General features: G+C 48.5%; 1 protein-coding gene across 7 annotated transcripts in view; it reads left to right on the forward strand.

The window, feature by feature from the left end:
- Positions 1-17074, forward strand: part of mcf2la (mcf.2 cell line derived transforming sequence-like a) — a 343346-nt gene that overhangs the window by 182766 nt on the left and 143506 nt on the right. For 6 of the 7 annotated variants that reach the window (XM_072514367.1, XM_072514366.1, XM_072514368.1 and 3 more), the window contains 2 exons: positions 6685-6775; positions 12528-12647. In XM_072514367.1, the coding sequence (XP_072370468.1) occupies positions 6685-6775; positions 12528-12647 (211 nt within the window). Of the gene's footprint in view, positions 1-6076; positions 6222-6684; positions 6776-12527; positions 12648-17074 lie in introns of those variants that run through there. The other variant, XM_072514371.1, reaches the window with a different exon arrangement.

The raw sequence follows: 17074 nt of genomic DNA on the forward strand, positions 1-17074 counted from the left end.
CACATTGGCGGCCCCCACATTGAATCCGACGCAGATGCGGATTCATTTTTCGGATTTGAGGATCTTCAATCCAGCAGATATGACGTTCCAACTTATCAGTACCGGATGATGCTGCAGCCTGACATTCACAGACAGGGAGCGGTGCAAGCACACGGAGAGTGCCCTGCTGCCACACAGAGCGTGGTCCACGTCCCGCTCAACGTTCCCGACTCTATGAAAGAAGACATGCAAGACTCCAGAGTGCAGTCCTCGCATGAACCAGAAGTGACTCCAGTGTCACAAGCTTCCACAGCAAGCTCGTGGACAGACTCCACAATTGCAGAAATGCAAGACTCCAGAGCGCAGTCCTTGCACGAACAAGAAGTGACTCCAGTGTCACAAGCCTCCACAGAGAGCTCGTGGACAGCCTCCACGATAGAAGCAACGCAAGACTCCAGAGCGCAGTCCTTGCACGAACAAGAAGTGACTCCAGTGTCACAAGCCTCCACAGAGAGCTCGTGGACGGACTCCACGATGGAAGGAACGCAAGACTCCAGAGCGCAGTCCTTGCAGGAACAAGACCATGAGGGTCTAGCAACCTCTCCTGACCAACCAGCGGCAGACGATGCAAGTCTGCCATGCTCACGTGAACAGCAAGAAGGCTATAACAGCCTACCATGCTCCACTACACAGCAGCATGACCATGACGGTCTCTCATGCTACAATGAAGGGCACAGCGCTGAAGACTGTTCAAGCCCAACTGAAGACAAGCCAAAGGAATCGCCTCATCCAAGCTCGAAGAAAAAAGGTTTATGCGCTGACCTTCAGGATCGTTGTAGCCGAACAGAGATTAATAATGCTGCACGGCCACAGAAGGATGCTGAGGATTTGCTAACGAAATTAATTGAATGTTTAACTTGCAAGGAGCAGACTGAGAATTGCCAGTGTTTTAGTACGGATCGAAAAAATGGACAAGACATTGATCCTCAGGTAATGGAAATAACACAACCTGAATCATATCTACAGCAGGGACAAATGTCTCCCTTCAACACAATGCCGCAAAATCCCAACTTCGGTGACCAGCAGTTAGTCAGTAATGACTCTTCAAACCTTGAGGGGAACATTAATTGCATTGAACCTATACACACTCCACTGATTATTGAGCAGAACATTGGAGCAAGAATCCTGAGGACACCGACATCGAGTAGCCAGATAACGAATTTAAAACCCACAGCAGTTTCAAGTGAACCAAGTGTGCTTTCCACTAATGGTGAAGATGCAGATAAGGTCGACCCGATTATCCATTGTACCACACTAACCCCAGTGATTAAGCAGTTATGTATGGGGAGTATAATGTGGGCAATTGAGAACAGTAAAAGAGAGACTGTGACCATGCCAGTCCCAGCAAAATCAGACCCAGAGACCATGAAGGCATGTACATTAAACAAAGTTACATATGAGGTACCTGAGAAGAAAAGTGAAACGGAATGTTCTTTGGAAAATGGTACAATGTCGATAGAAACATTGGATCCTATATTCGAGACCATACATATGGGAGAATTTGGGGGTAATAAACAAGGTTCTGCAATGTCTGGGGGAAGATTTAAAGTTCCAAAGAAGAAAAGCCCAAATGAAGGACAACGGCAAGACAATGACAGTCCACCGACATGGTGTGCACCACCAGATGAAAACTCTGACAATTTACCCAACCCTAGTGAACAGCAAGCTGCTAATGAGGATCTATCCACGGGATGTGAGACGAGTGACGACAGCATCCCACTTCCCATGCAAAAGGTGCAAGGTGACAGACCTCGCCTAGTGCGTACCGAGGCACTCGACGATCACGGTGGGACCACTGACGACTGCGGTGGCGGCGCACCGCTTCCACCCTCGATGGCTCGACCCTCTCCACTGGTTGGTGCATTCCTGCATGTTCCGACTCCAGAAGTGCAGCTTCAGGGAATCTCGGCTGCCTCCAGTGAACCTGTTGGGACTCCGGACGGGGGGCATCGACGGAAGGCAGACCGGACTCCAGATGGGGAGCAGCCAAGCGCCGACTCTGATTTGCGCACGCCAGACCTTGCTCCGGACGGGCGGTGTCGCGGCCTCGGTGATGGCACGCTCAGGGTGACGGCAGATGCCACGGCGACAGGGAATGGATCGCGTGGCAGTCCCACTGGGTCGGCAGTGGCAACCAGCACCGGCGGTCCAAGATGGACACACCAATTCGCGCCATCGCCAGACGTTGATGCGAGCAACAATTCTCTCTCCAAGGCGACATGCTTCGACGTTTCTCTGCGGAGTCGCCCTTCCGGCACAGCAGGTGGCCGGAACCAGCGTACACGGTCTCGGCCAACTTCCACATCTGGCACAGTCATCGCCTTGCATGATATTAGTGATGGTGCTACTTCGATGGCAACGACCCATCGGCTACAAGATGCCGTCCACCACAAACATAAAAAGAAAACAGACTCCACCTTGTTCCTGGCATGCAGGGCGGATGGATTGGTGCGTAGGCGCAATCAGCGGGCTTTGTGCCGCCTTCCACGCTCGCAACTGAACCGTACGCACACGCCGGATCCTCCACTGGTTCCCAAGGATGACTTCGTGGAGATGCCACGGATCATGCCCCTTCCATCGCCACCAGAACCAAACCACAGCCAGGGCACCACTAACAAAGATGTTGAATGTTATATTTGCACAAATGAAAAAACCAAGCACTGCACGAAGTACAACAAATGGTAAAGTAGAGACTTCGGCAACAGCATCACCTCCAACAGTCCAAGGTGAACCAGTGTGACCCCAAATCTCCACAGCTGAACCGGCTTGAGGACCAGCCCATTCTTGAGGCGGTCACCCATTAGACTGGACTTATAACGCTGTTCATACGTTCAAAAAGTCAAACACTTCTGTATTATAACCTGTTGTTGTTTATTGTTCCAGATATCGTCTGACCGGACCAATGTTCAAGTTTTTTTTTTTCTCTCGCATCCAAGTTTTGTTATGGTACAACCTTGTTAGTGTGACGCACCCGACATCGCCCCATGTAAATAGTTACGTCATAAACACACGCTGTACACAACACACACACACACTCTTAGATGAACTCACGACACAATTATATTTATAACCACGTAGGCACTTATCTTTGTAAAAAGGGGGGATGTCATGATATTCAAACACACACATCATGATAGACACACCAACAGACAAATCAGAACACACAACACCACAACCAATGACAGAAAGATATAAAAGCACAGACACGACCCCCGGTGGTCAGTATTAGCTGCAGAGGAGAACCAGGACACATCTATTGCCAAACACACTCAGGGAGACAGCACGTGCAGAGTATCCAGAACGAACTGTATTATAAGAGTTATAATAAAATAGAGTTGTACCACATACAACAGTGTTGGCTCATCTGTGCACCAGAGCACCCAACACCACACCATTTCTCCTTGATCTTCACCACCTGCTCACCTCTCTGCTCCCAGCCACTTGTATATATCCCCAATTCTTCCCTCCCCTTCCACATCCGGAAGCAGCAGTCGCTCAAGCAGGGTGTATCCCGGCAACCTAGAGAATCCCCTCCAGACCTTTCGCGCAAAGTCCCTAACCTGCAGATACCTATACTCACTCCCCCTCGGCAGCTCTACCCTCTCCCTTAGCTCCTCCAGACTGGCGAACCTTTCTTCCAAATACAGATCCCTCACCTTGACCAGCCCCACTTCCCTCCACCTCCTGTATACACTATCTCCCCACCCTCCGGCTCAAACCCATGATTCCCACACAGCGGTGTTAGCACCGACATCCTTTCCACCCTAAAATGCCTCCTCAACTGATTCCATATATTCACCATGGACTGCACCACTGGGCTCCTTGTATACCTACTCGGAGCTATTGGCAACACTGCCGTCACCATAGCCCTCAAACTGGACCCCTAACAAGATTCCTCCTCCATCCTATCCCACTCTACCCCTTCTCCTTCCCACCACCATTGCATCTTATTCACATTCACCGCCCAGGAATAATGAAGCAAGTTCGGCAATGTCACCCCCCCTGCTGCCTCTGTAGCAGAGTGGATCTGGCCATTCACATCGAATCAGTCTTCCTGTTTCCTGGCCGAGTGACCAAACCCTGTCATCGCAGGTACTGATTATGGAGACCTCAAGGGTAGACTAGCCGCTGTGGACACGGAGTCTCTGGGTCACCGGAAATCATCAGGTTGGCAGTGAGGTGCTGGCTGAATAGGGGTATCGGAGCAGGGTCTTTGAGTACCTCAGCGTTAATTTTCCTGCAGCTTTGTTTGTGTTGCAGTCGATGCTTTGGGATTACATTGATGTTGATCAGAGTGGATTAGACAGTGGTCCGTCCAGCAGTTGTCAGCTCCTGTGAAGGCGTGAGTGATATGCACGTCTTAGCAGTCCCTTGGACGATGACGTAGTTGAGCAGTTGCCAATGCTTGGAGTGAGGGTGTTTCTATGAGGCCTTGTACTTGACTCTCTGATGGATCAAGGTGTTGGTTATGACAAGGCCGTGTTCTAGGCATTTTGTCTGGAGCAGGGTACTGTTGGTATTGGATTTCCTACCACTCTGTGCCCATTACACCTCCCCAGATGTTTGTGTCTGACGAATGTGATATAAAATAGTTACTTTAGAGATATTAGTTAATGTAATGTAGAAGATAGGCCAGTTTAATTCTGGTTAGTTCACAGACAAAGGATTTCAGACCGCATGGAAAAGCAGGAAGAGGTGTGTCCACCAGAGTGATGCTGAGTAATAGGGGCCAGAGGAAGGGATTGGAAGTGAGCCAATCAGAATAGATCAAACAGGTCAGGAGGGACATAGGATGACCTATGGGCGTCGAGTATGTGAAACTTGATGCCATTTGAATGTATCAGTACAGAGCTCTTTGTCTGATAGCTTCACTTGATTCCGGAGGTACAGAGAGCAGAGAGGTGATCTGTACTGCTGTGAACTGAGAAAGACTTGCAAGTCTAATAAAATAACTAATGCTGTACCTGCAAATCCATCTCGACTTTTATTGAGGCCAGACTGACGGGTAAAGAAACTGAGGATTTAACATGTCCTTTCGACTCTGGCTTTGAAGTTGCCAGTTAGGACTTGGTCAAAGGATTGCTGGAGGCTTGAGTAAAATTCCTCTTCCAATGTTGAAGCATACGCACTGAGGACTATAGCACACTGGTGCTGGGCTCGGGTGAGCCGTTGAGCCATGGGGCGTTCGTTTATCCCACCAGGAGAGTCTCTGAGATGGTAAACTAGCTATTTATTAATGGCAAAGCCAACCCCGTGGAGGCAGCAATCTTCTTCTGGTTTAACCTTTAAAGAAGAAGGTGAAACTGCCACGTTGATCCTTGAGCCTGGCCTTTCCCTGTCTTGCTTATGGCGGTGATATCACTATTGAAGTGTCTGAATTCACGGGCAATAACAGTAGTACACTGTTCCGGTCTGTAGCTGTTGGGGTAGTTCATAAGGGTCCTGATTCAACAATTTTAAAAAGAGAATTGCTAAATACCAGAAGGTGAAATCATTTGCAGGGCTACGGCAGGAGAGCAAGCGAATGAATTTAGCTGCATATTCCTGTCAAACAGCTAGTGCAGGCGCAAGGGGTTGAAAATGTGTGCTGTATCACTCTGTGGCTCTATCATTTTCTTGCTCTGTAATTAAAACAATTTTCGGGGTTTTAATTTGGAAATGTACGGGGGAAGAAGGCGTTTCTGCTCAGCTCCTCGAACAACACCCATACAATCTGGCAAATCTAAAGATAGAGTAAGAGGATTTTATTGCTGAACAAATTCTGCAGAGGGTGGACTCAAACCGATCTGCTGCCAGTTAGTTGTGCAACCATCGAATATAGAAGCAGAATTTTGCAACACAACAGCCCAAATGAGAAACCATGTCTGAGGTCTGCAGTCTTCTTGTATCAGCATATAAATATTTGCTTGCCAGTTGTGTGCTGGTCCATCTCTTTTACAGCCTAGTTGTGATTGGCTTGAAGCCAGCTGCTGGCATTGTACAATTGGCTCCGATTTAGAAGGACTGGGTTTTTGCAGACTCCTTCGTTTGGTACTGTGTGTGACATGCATGGTTGAGTGAAGCAGGAAAGTGGAGCTGTGTCTGACAGATCGCTGCCCAACAGCTTGTGCTGCCTCTGTCTGCAGTTAATCTGACCTGGACAGTCACTGTTCTCCGCATGGGAAATTCTGCAATTGCATTTGGTAAAGGATTCGGCAGACCTGATGTGTGGGATTTCTTGTGTGTGTGTGTGTATCTCCCTCTCTCTCTCTAAAGACTGTAATTTACAGCCTTTGATAAACTTCTTCAAACATGCGACTTGACCAGGGACCGTGACTTGTGATGTGTGACAATTGGCAGTGTTAAGCAGTGAGCTCTACCCTTGTCTGATTTCTTCGGTCGTGGTCGGATTTGGCAGTGATTTGTTCCTCAGTGATGCTTGCAGAGCGGTGGTTTTGAATCCAGCGTCACTCTCAGGCGAATTCAAGTCTGCGGAGGAAGCATGCATCCAGATGAACTGTTCAGTGGAAGGGTCGGCATACTTGGGAGGGGGGGAACGGGGGTGGGGTGGGGGGGGGGGGGGGGGGATAACGTTATGCGAGAGAACCTGAAGTTTTTTCCCGTTTTATATTCAGTTTAATTCCGAAACTTCTTTTTCTCCTTCAGCCTTCAAGATGGTGACATTGGATTCATTCTGCTCATAGACAGAAGACAAGACAAATGGTCCTCCGTCAAGGCATCGCTGCTGCGAATCACGGTGAGACCCTTTGCAGCTCCGATTTCAGCAGCTTCCTCCTCAGGGGCAATGTCATACCTGTTAGGCGGCTGCTGAATAACAAATATGTAAATGAAAACAGAGTCACTGTGGGAGCTCAGCGTGGGATGTTGCCCTTTGCCAGGGGGAGTCTTTCTGCTGAGGCAGCCCTGGGTGCCCTCTGAGCTGATTGCAAGAGTCAGGTTCCCAGTGATGCTGAGGGAGGACGGGAAAAATTCACTACTCCCACTCTGGGAAAGGAAGCACGCCTCCAAGGATGGCAACTCTGTGACACAAATTCTTCCTGCTGGGCAAGCATTGATTTCGCATTATATTCGTGAAGCAATTTTAATTCTCTTGAATGTTGGTGCTTGCCAATAAGTGATCCTTTCATAAAAGGTTCCTTTGATTTTATCTAAATCACGAGCAGCCATTATCACTAACATCGGGTGTGGGCTCGGGCTCATTTCTGTCACTCCATATGTGTTGCATGCACTGACTAAATCGACATTACACTGATGTTTGAAATGTTAAGTACCCAGGGCTCAGTGACCAAAACATTTCTGTGTTTCACAGCAAGAATACATTTGGGAATTTGTGAAATATTGTTGTGACATTGCAATTGTAAAAATACAATACCTACACAATTTTTTCACAGCATTCATAGAATCCCTACAGTGCAGAAGGAGGCCATTCAGCCCGTCGACTTTGAACCGACCCTCCGAAAGAGCACCCTACTTAGGTCCATTCCCTCACCCTATCCCTGACAACCAACCTGACCTTTTGGCCACTAAGGGGCACTTTAGCATGGCCAATTCACCCTAACCTGTACACCTTTGACTGTGGGAGGAAACCGGAGCATCCGGAGGAAACCCACTCCGACACGGGGAGAACATGTAAACTTCACACAGCCAGTCACCCAAGGCCGAAATTGAACCCGGGTCCCCGGCGCTGTGAGGCAGCAGTGCTAACCACTGTGCCACCCTGCTGCTCTTAGTTTGTTCATTTATTTTTATTTTGCGGGAAGAAAATATTGAACACCAAGATTTTCACCTTAAGATTGCCAGACTTACAATTATTGCTTCTGAATGTTGTTGTCTAGTATAGGAATATCAGGAAAGCTATTAATTGATTTTGAGCTCCATTTGTCAAAAAATAGAAACCTATCAGTTTAAAATTGTTTTTAATGACACCACTCAACTTTTTAAAAAAATCTTTCATTTGTGCCTCTGGCATGGCTAGCACATATTGCCCATCCCAGTTACCCTTGAACTAAATGACTTGCTGGGTAATTTCAAAGGGCAGCAAAGAGTCAATTATATCGTTGTGGTTCTGGAGTCACATGTAGGCCAGACTGGGTAAGGATGGCAGATTCCTTCCGTAAAAGGCTTTAGAACCATAGAATTCCTACAGTACAGAAGGAGGCCATCAGGTCTCCATTGACTCTCTGAAAGATGCCCACTCCCCCATCTCATCCCGGTAACCACATAACTGCACCTAACCTACACATCTTTGGACACTAAGGGGCAATTGATCACCACCAATTCACCTAACCTGCACATCTTTGGACACTAAGAGGCAATTTAGCACCGCCAATTCACCTAACCTGCACTTCTTTGGACACTAAAAGGCAATTTATCATCACCAATTCATTTAACCTGCACTTCTTTGGACTGTGGGAAACTCACAGAGACACTTGAAGAATGTGCAAGCTCCACACAATCACCCAACGCTGGAAATGAACCCGGGTCCCTGGTGCTATGAGGCAGCAGTGCTAACCACTGCGCCACAGTGCCGCCCCTGACCATCGGACAAGTGAACCATGGATGATAGCTTCATGGTGGCCATTACTGAGACTAGCTTTCAGTTCCAGATTTAATTATTGAATTTAAGTTCCACCAGCTGTCATTGATGGGATTTGAACCCCCCGTACCCACAGCATTAGCCTGGGCCTCTGGACTACCAGCACAGTGACGTTGTTTTCCCGGTCGTCCTGCTGGAGGCGATGCCTTTGCTGAGCAGGAACTGACGCAACTCGTCGCTCGTAAAGGAGGAGCCCCGATCACTGTGGATGTAGGCGGGGATCCCAAACAGGGTGAAAAGACTGCAGGGCCTTGATAACGGAGGCAGAGGTCATGTCAGAGCAGGGGATGGCGAAGGGGAATCTGGAGTACTCGTCAACTATGTTGGGGAAGTACACGTTACGGTCATTGGAGGGGAGGGGCCCTTTGAAGTCCATGCTGAGGCTCTCAACAGGGCGGGAGGCCTTCACCAGCTGTGCTCTGCACTCCGCACAGACCTGGCAGTCCCTGGTCACGGACATGACCACCTCGATGGAGTAGGGCAGGTTGCGAGCCTTGATAAAGTGGAAAAAGCGGGTGACAGAAGTCGTTGTGGAGGGTACGGAGTCGGTCTACTTGTGCGCTGGCACATGCACTGCGGGATAGGGCATCTGGGAGCTCATTGAGCTTCCCAGGTCGATACAAGATATCATAGCTGTAGGTGGAGAGTTTGATCCTCCACCTCAGAATCTTGTCATTCTTAATCTTGCCCCGTTGTGTGTTATTGAACATGAAGGCAACCGACCGTTGGTCAGTGAGGAGAGTGAATCGCTTGCCGGCCAGGTAATGCCTCCAATGTCTCACAGCTTCCACTATTGGCTTGGGCCTCCTTTTCGACAGAGGAGTGTCGTATTTCGGAGGCACGGAGGGCATGGGAGAAGAAAGCCACGGTCCTGCCCGCCTGGTTGAGTGTAGCGGCCAGAGCAAAGTCCAATGCATCGTTCTCCACTTGGAAAGGGATGGACTCGTCCACAGCATGCATCGCAGCTTTGGCGATGTCTGCTTTGATGCGATCGAAGGCCAGTCAGGCCTCAGTTGTCAGGGGAAACGTGGTGGACTTGATCAGTGGGCGGGCCTTGTCCGTGTAGTTGGGGACCCACTGGGCATAGTAAGAAAAGAACCCCAGGCATCTCTTCAGGGCCTTGGGGCAGTGGAGAGGGGGAGTTCCAGGAGGGGGCGCATGCGGTCGGGGTCGCGTCCTAGGACTCCGTGTTCCACGACGTAGCCAAGGATGGCCAGGTGGGTTGTGCGAAAGACGCATTTCTCTCTATTATAAGTTAGGTTCAGGGGTTTTACGGTGTGGAGGAAGTGCCGGAGGTTCTCGTCATCGTCCCGCTGGTCACGGCCGCAGATGGTGACGTTGTCTAGATATGGGAACGTGGCCCGCAGCCCGTACTTCTCAACCATTCGGTCCATTTCCTATTGAAAGACCGAGACCCCGTTGGTGACGCCGAAGGGAACCCTGAAGAAGTGATAGAGACGGCCGTCTGCCTCGAAGGCAGTGTATTGGTGGTCCTCCGGGTGGATAGGGAGCTGGTGGTACACACACTTCAAGTCGACAGAAGAGAAGACTCGATACTGTGCAATCTGATTGACCATGTCAGATATGCGGGGGAGGGGGTACACATCGAGCTGCGTATACCGGTTGATGGTCTGGCTATAATCGATGACCATCCAGTGCTTCTCCCCAGTCTTGACGACCACTACTTGCGCTTTCCAGGGGCTGTTACTAGCCGCGATGATCCCCTCCCGCAGGAGTCGCTGGACCTCTGGCCTGATAAAGGCCCTGTCCTGGCCACTGTAGCATCTGCTTCTGGTAGCGATGGGCTTACAGTCCGGGGTGAGGTTTGCGAAGAGGGAGGGTGGGGCGAGGTGAGAGACGGTGAGGGGGGGGGCAGGGGTCCGTTGAACTTTCGGGTAAGGCTCTGGAGATGGCACTAGAAGTCGAGCCCCAGTAATAGGGAAGCGCAGAGATGGGGGAGGACGTAGAGCCTAAAGTTGGTGTACTCCACACCTTGCACAGTGAGGGTCGCGACACCGTACCCCCAGATTTCCACTGCGTGGGATCCGGAAGCCAGGGAGATTTTCTGGGTCGCGGGTAGGATGGGGAGGGAGCAGTGCCTTACCGTATCTGGGTGTATGAAGCTGTCTGTGCTCCCGAAGTCGAAAAGGCAGGCCGTCTCGTGCCCATTGATCCGGACGGTCATCGTGGACTTCGCGAGGTGGTGCGGCCGGGACTGGTTGCGTGTGACGTAGGCAAGTGTTGGAAGGCGGTCGGTAGGCCGGTCGGAGGTGGCGGCAGCCAGCGTACGCTCGGCTGAGCAGGGCTCCAGGGAGGCCGCGGAGTGGTCTCACGAAGGCATCCAAGATGGCGGCCCCCGTTGGTCGCACGTGGTGGGTGGGGTGTAAGATGGCGGCCCCTGTGGGTCACACATGGCACGTGAGGTGTAAGATGGCGTCCAAGATGGCAGCCCCCGTGGGTCGCACGTATCGTCCGATATTAAAGATGGCGGCATCCATGGGTCTCCCATGGTGGGTGGCGGGCCAGCTGGGGTTGGCCCCGACAGGGGGCAGGCAGCGCTGCTGGGCCTAGAAGGTTTAGAGGGGGGTCGGTCCTGGCAGGCTTTTGCTAAGTGTCCCTTCTTCCCACAGCCGTTACAGGTTGCGTTCCGTGTCGGGCAGCGTTGTCGGGGGTGATTACTCTGGCCACAGAAGTAGCACTTCGTGCCTCCGGCGTTGGCAGGCCACAGGCTTGCGTCGCACCTGGGTCGGTTGATGGCTGCGCCCACGAGGGTGCCACGCGGTCGAAGGTGTAGGCCCCCATGTTCTGGGAGGCCATCTCCAGTGAGTTGGAGAGTTGTACTGTCTCTGGGAGGCCGAGTGTCCCCCCTTCTAGTAATCGCTGGCGGATATAATTCGAGTGCATGCCCGCGACATAGGCGTTCCTGATCAGCAGCGCCACGTGCTGGGTAGCCGATATCGCCCGGCAGTCACAGTTCCGGCAGAGGATGCGCAAGGAATTCTGCGAGTGATAGCCCAGGGCGTTGGCATCTCGTGGTGATAAGGTGCCTAGCATATACTTGGTTAACGGATTTCACGTAATGTCCCTTTAGCCGCGTTATTGCCTCCGCGTACGACGGGGCGTCCCTGATGTGGTTAAAGACTCTTGGGCGGGGAGGACCTGCTTCTTCTGGCGGTCTGTGAAGTCTTCGTTGAAAGATGCGAGGTACGCCTCGAAGCAGCTTAGCCAGAGTTAAAAAGTCTCTGTTGTAAGCGATCAGGCTTGAGTGAGGAGTTCATCTTGCGTGAAGAGTCCAACACCACCAAAATCGCATTGACAGGTCATTTATTTATTTTTAGATCTTGCTATGTTGGCTGCCAATTTCCCTGCAATTCAACAGCCTACACTTTGAAAGTATTTATTTGACTGTGAATTGCTCTGGGACATAGTAAGTACCCGAAAGGTGTTATATATGTGTGTTATTTATTTTCTTTCTCTATGTTCACTCTGAGAAACATTCAGTACTGTTATACTCTTCAGCTGTTCATTTCAAGCTCAAATTGATTACCGACAAGTGGACTGGGCCAATAGGCCAGCAGCAGCCATCTTAGCTGCTGCCGACCTGCAAGTCCGCCTCCATTTTCTGATGGGCCTTTTTGTGAACTCAAAGGGAATTGTGAATCTTTGGAATTCTCTACCCCAGAGGGTTGCGGATGCTCCATCGTTGAATTTATTTAAGGCTGGGATAGACAGACTTCTGGTCTTCCAGGGAATCGAAGGATATCGGGAATGGGCAGGAGATTGGAGTTGAAGTCGAATGTGTTTAATGATTGTACTGAATAGCAGCGCAGGCTCGATGGGCCAAATGGCCTACTCCTTTTTTTAATGTCCTTTATTTTCTTTTTTATCATAGGGATCATTCCCAGGAAACCTTCAATTAATTCTCGTCCTTCGGCCTTCGGGCATCTTTCAGAGAGCAATCACTGACATTGTCCTGAAATTTTACCGAGATGATTTTAAGCTGAAGGTGCCGGTAAGTGAGTTTTCAAATAACTAGATGTGATCCTTGAGAACATGAGAACATTTTTAATCCAATAAAATATTGCTCCAAAGTATTAACCAAAGATTCTGATTAGGCTAGTCTTAAGGAGCAGGACAGGGGGGATGGGGCTGGGGAGGGCAAAGGGGGGAGGGGCAGAGCGGAGAGAGGGGAACCAGAGGAAGGTGGGAAGAGGGGAGGGAGGGGAAAGAATGGAGGGAGGGTGGGAAGAGGGGTGGGTCGGGGGGGAGAGAAGGGGGAAGAGGGGAGGGTGGGAAGAGGTGAGAGAGAGGGGAAGAGGAGAGGCGGGGGGGAAGAGGGGAGGGAGAGGAAGAGAGAAGGGAAGGGGAAGAGGAGTACAAGGGTGGGGGGAAGGGGAGAAGATGGGAGGGATGGAGGGAAAGGGAAGGAGGGAGGGAGGAAGATGGGAGAGGGGAAGGAGGGGAGGAAGGGGAAGAGAGGAGGAAGATGTGGTATATCTGGAAGTCCAGATATACCACATCTACAGGATCCCCATTATCCACTCGGCTGACTCTGATGGATTGCATTTTGACTTTCTAACCGCCCTTTTATTACTTCCTTAATAATGGATTCCAACAATTTCTTAACGACAGCTTACATTATACACTAATGATCTGGAAGAAGGAACTGAAGGCACTGTTGCTAAGTTTGCAGATCATACAAAGACCTGTAGAGGGACAGGTAGTATTGAGGAAGCAGGGGGGCTGCAGAAGGATTTGGACAAGCTAGGAGAGTGGGCAATGAAGTGGCAAATGAAATACAATGTGTAAAAGTGTGAGGTTATGCACTTTGGAAAGAGGAATTTAGGCATAGACTATTTTCTAAATGGGGAAATGCTTAGGAAATCAGAAGCACAGAAGAGCTTGGGAGATTTTGTAAGGGCCACGAAGATTCCAGCACGAGTTTTAAGGATACAAAGTAATAACATTTATTTACTATAACATATATACATAACAGTAGCAGTAACTTCCCTTGCTACATACTCCTTCCTGCTGGTTCCTGAACTGGCCAGCTTTATTTATACTAGGAGTTTACTAGTGGTTTCTCCGCCCCCCTCATTGGGGAAGCTCATACTCCCACAGGATTGTGGGATAGTCATTAGTCCCCAGCCAATGGTAAGTAGGCAGGTTATAACAGGAGTCCTTTTTCACGATTCTCTTAAGGTTAACGTGCAGGTTCAGTCGGCAGTTCGGAAGGCAAATGCAATGTTAGCATTCAAGTCAAGAGGGCTAGAATACAAGACCAGGGATGTACTTCTGAGGCTGTATAAGGCTCTGGTCAGACCCCATTTGGAGTATTGTGAGCAGTTTTGGGCCCCGTATCTAAGGAAGGATGTGCTGGCCTTGGAAAGGGTCCTGAGGAGGTTCACAAGAATGATCCTTGGAATGAAGAGCTTGTTGTATGAGGAACGGTTGAGGACTCTGGGTCTGTACTCGCTGGAGTTTAAAAGGATGAGGGGGGATCTTATTGAAACTTACAGGATACTGCGAGGCCTGGCTAGAGTGAACGTGGAGAGGATGTTTCCACTTGCAGGAAAACCTAGAACCAGAGGACACCATCTCAGACTAAAGGGGCGATCCTTTAAAACAGAGATGAGGAGGAATTTCTTCAGCCAGAGGGTGGTGAATCTGTGGAACTCTTTGCCGCAGAAGGCTGTGGAGGCCAAATCACTGAGTGTCTTTAAGACAGAGATAGCTAGGTTCTTGATTAATAAGGGGATCAGGGGTTATGGGGAGAAGGCAGGAGAATGGGGATGTGAAAATATCGGAGCAGACTCAATGGGCCGAGTGGCCTAATTCTGCTCCTATGTCTTATGGTCTTATGGATCCACTATGTCCGCTGCCACTTCCTTTAAGACCCTAGGATGTAGGCCATCAGGCCCTGGGGACTTGTCTATCTTCAATCCCAATAGCTTGTTTAGTAATTTTTCCATTTGACGATGATTATCCTAAGCCCCTCTCTTTCTATTACCTCTGCATTATCTGTTACTATTGGGATGGTACTAGTGCCCTCCACTGTGAAAACTGGGCAAGATATTGATTTAGTGTCTCTGCCATTTCTGTGTTCCCTACTATTAACTCCCCAGTCTCATCCTCCAAGAGACACTATTCACTTTAGCTACTCTCTTCCCTTTTACATACTTAAAGAAGTTTTTGCTATCTTCCTTATAGTTTGAGCTGGTTCTTTTTCATAATTTATTCTTGCTTTGTTTTTAAATTACTTTTTAGTAAACCTTTCTTGATCTTTAAATGTTTCCCAATCTTCCAGCTTGCCACTGGCCTTTGCAATATGGCGTGCCCTAGTTTTTCTCTTTTTGTAATATACCACTTCCTTGCTTAGCCATGGGCGTTTTTCTCCCTCTTACAATCTTTCTTTCTCTCTGGAATATATTTTAGTTTGGAGGAATTGAATATCTCCTTCGACAACTGCCACTGCCTATGCCCATCAGCTGTCCTACCTTTCAGTCTTCCTGCCCAGTCCACGAGGGCCAAATCTGTCCTCATGCCAACGTAATTACCTTTGTTTAGCTCTAGAACGCTTGTGAGGGATTCCAGTTTCTCGCCCTCAAACTGAATTTGATGATCACTCTTCCCTACAGGGTCCTTAACTATAACTATGAGGTCATTAAATAATCAGTCCTCATTGCACAACACCAAGCTTCAGTCCTTGTTACCCGCAGGCAGGTCTTACAGTGGCCCTAGCTACTGAACTCAAATAACTAAATGAATTAAGATATAAAATTATAGATTTTAGAATAATCCATGTTAACAGGCTCCAAATCAGTTGGTGAAACCAAGACCTTTTCTTTATTGAGTTTATTGAATTGTCCAGTCTCATAGCCGTCCTCTAACACACCCAGTGTCCCAGCTATCCCCTATTTATACTCTTTTGCTTATAATAAAATGAAAGAATTAACAATTAATAAATTACTCAATTAAACCAGCCAAGTAGCCCCTTAAAGAACACTGCAACAAAACCACAGAACTTTAAATGAACCAAATTAAAATGTTGTTTTGGAGTCTGATAAAGCACTTAAATCCCCTTGGTTCCCACTGATCATGGAAGATGTCCCTTCCTTATATGTGCTCAAAGTACTTAATCTTTCCTTCTGTATTCAAACGTAATTAACATACTATCCATTGCAATTACTCATAAGCTTTGAATCTTGAGAATATCAAGAACTTAATTTGATGGTTAGTACGGTATTCGTTTTTAAAATAAATTTAGAGTACCCAACTCTTTTTTTTTCCAATTAAGAGGCAATTTAGCGTGACCAATCCACCTAGCCTGCACATCTTTCAGTTGTGGGGAGAATGTACAAACTCCACACAGGCAGTGACCCATGGTCAGGATCAAACCTGGGTCCTCTGCGCCGAAAGACTGCAGTTGTAACCGCTGCGGTCAGTACATTATTCTAATCAGTTCCACCTCCCACTTCTTTTTGTGAAATTTATTTCAATTCAACCCTTGGGATGTGAGAAATATAAACTGAAGAAAGTAGCTGAGAAGCGATTAAAATGGTCTAGTTATCTGTTGTGGAGAGAGAGAGGAAATGTGGTGAGGTGAGTGATGGAGATGGGACTGTCTGGAAGGAGAAGAGGAAACCCTGACCAGATGGAAAGATGTGGTGGTGAGAGACAAACACAGCGGAACTGGAAGAGGAATGGGGGACTGACAGGAGGAGATGGAGAAGGGTGCTCATCCCAAACACACACACATATACACGTATATACATACACATATAAAATGTAACTGTTAGATCTCTTTTATTCCTATGTACTTTGGCAGTGTTACATAATATAAGGTGGAGAATGATCACTGATGTAAGTTTCAATACTCCAGATTGACGTCAATTTTAAATGCATCACAATTCTGTCCACCACAAGAATTTTCCATGGTGAAGATTGAGAGTGCATTGTCACTGTATTGACTATAGTTACTGCAAGCAAAATTAGCAAAGTTAAAAGTGAGAGACAGACAGATCATCTTATTAAATCATTGCGGACAAGACGTCAAATGGCTGTACCCCCACCTGGTGGCTGTTGGTTGACAGTGCAGGCTAACTGTGTCTGATAACATTCCAGCGAATTGATAAAACCCTAACACAGGCCTTCGATATCATACTTGAACACTTTCAAAATGCACATTTTGAAGTGAACATCAAACAGATGAATTTCAAAGTATTTTGAATTTAAATGTTGATCTCCCAGCAGTTTTAATCTGAAATAAATATGACTGCATGTCTCATAATATATCATGGGACTGTTTGATTTGACTTACTCATGGATAAAGTTATTGGGCTGGATTCTCCGGTGTGAGATTCTCCATTGCGCCGGCAAGCTTGGGATTTCCCGATGGCGTGGGGCTGCCCACAATGGGAAACTCCATTGGCCGGCTGG

Source organism: Scyliorhinus torazame, chromosome 8, assembly GCF_047496885.1.
Source record: "Scyliorhinus torazame isolate Kashiwa2021f chromosome 8, sScyTor2.1, whole genome shotgun sequence".
In the NCBI taxonomy this organism is placed as follows: Eukaryota; Metazoa; Chordata; class Chondrichthyes; order Carcharhiniformes; family Scyliorhinidae; genus Scyliorhinus; species Scyliorhinus torazame.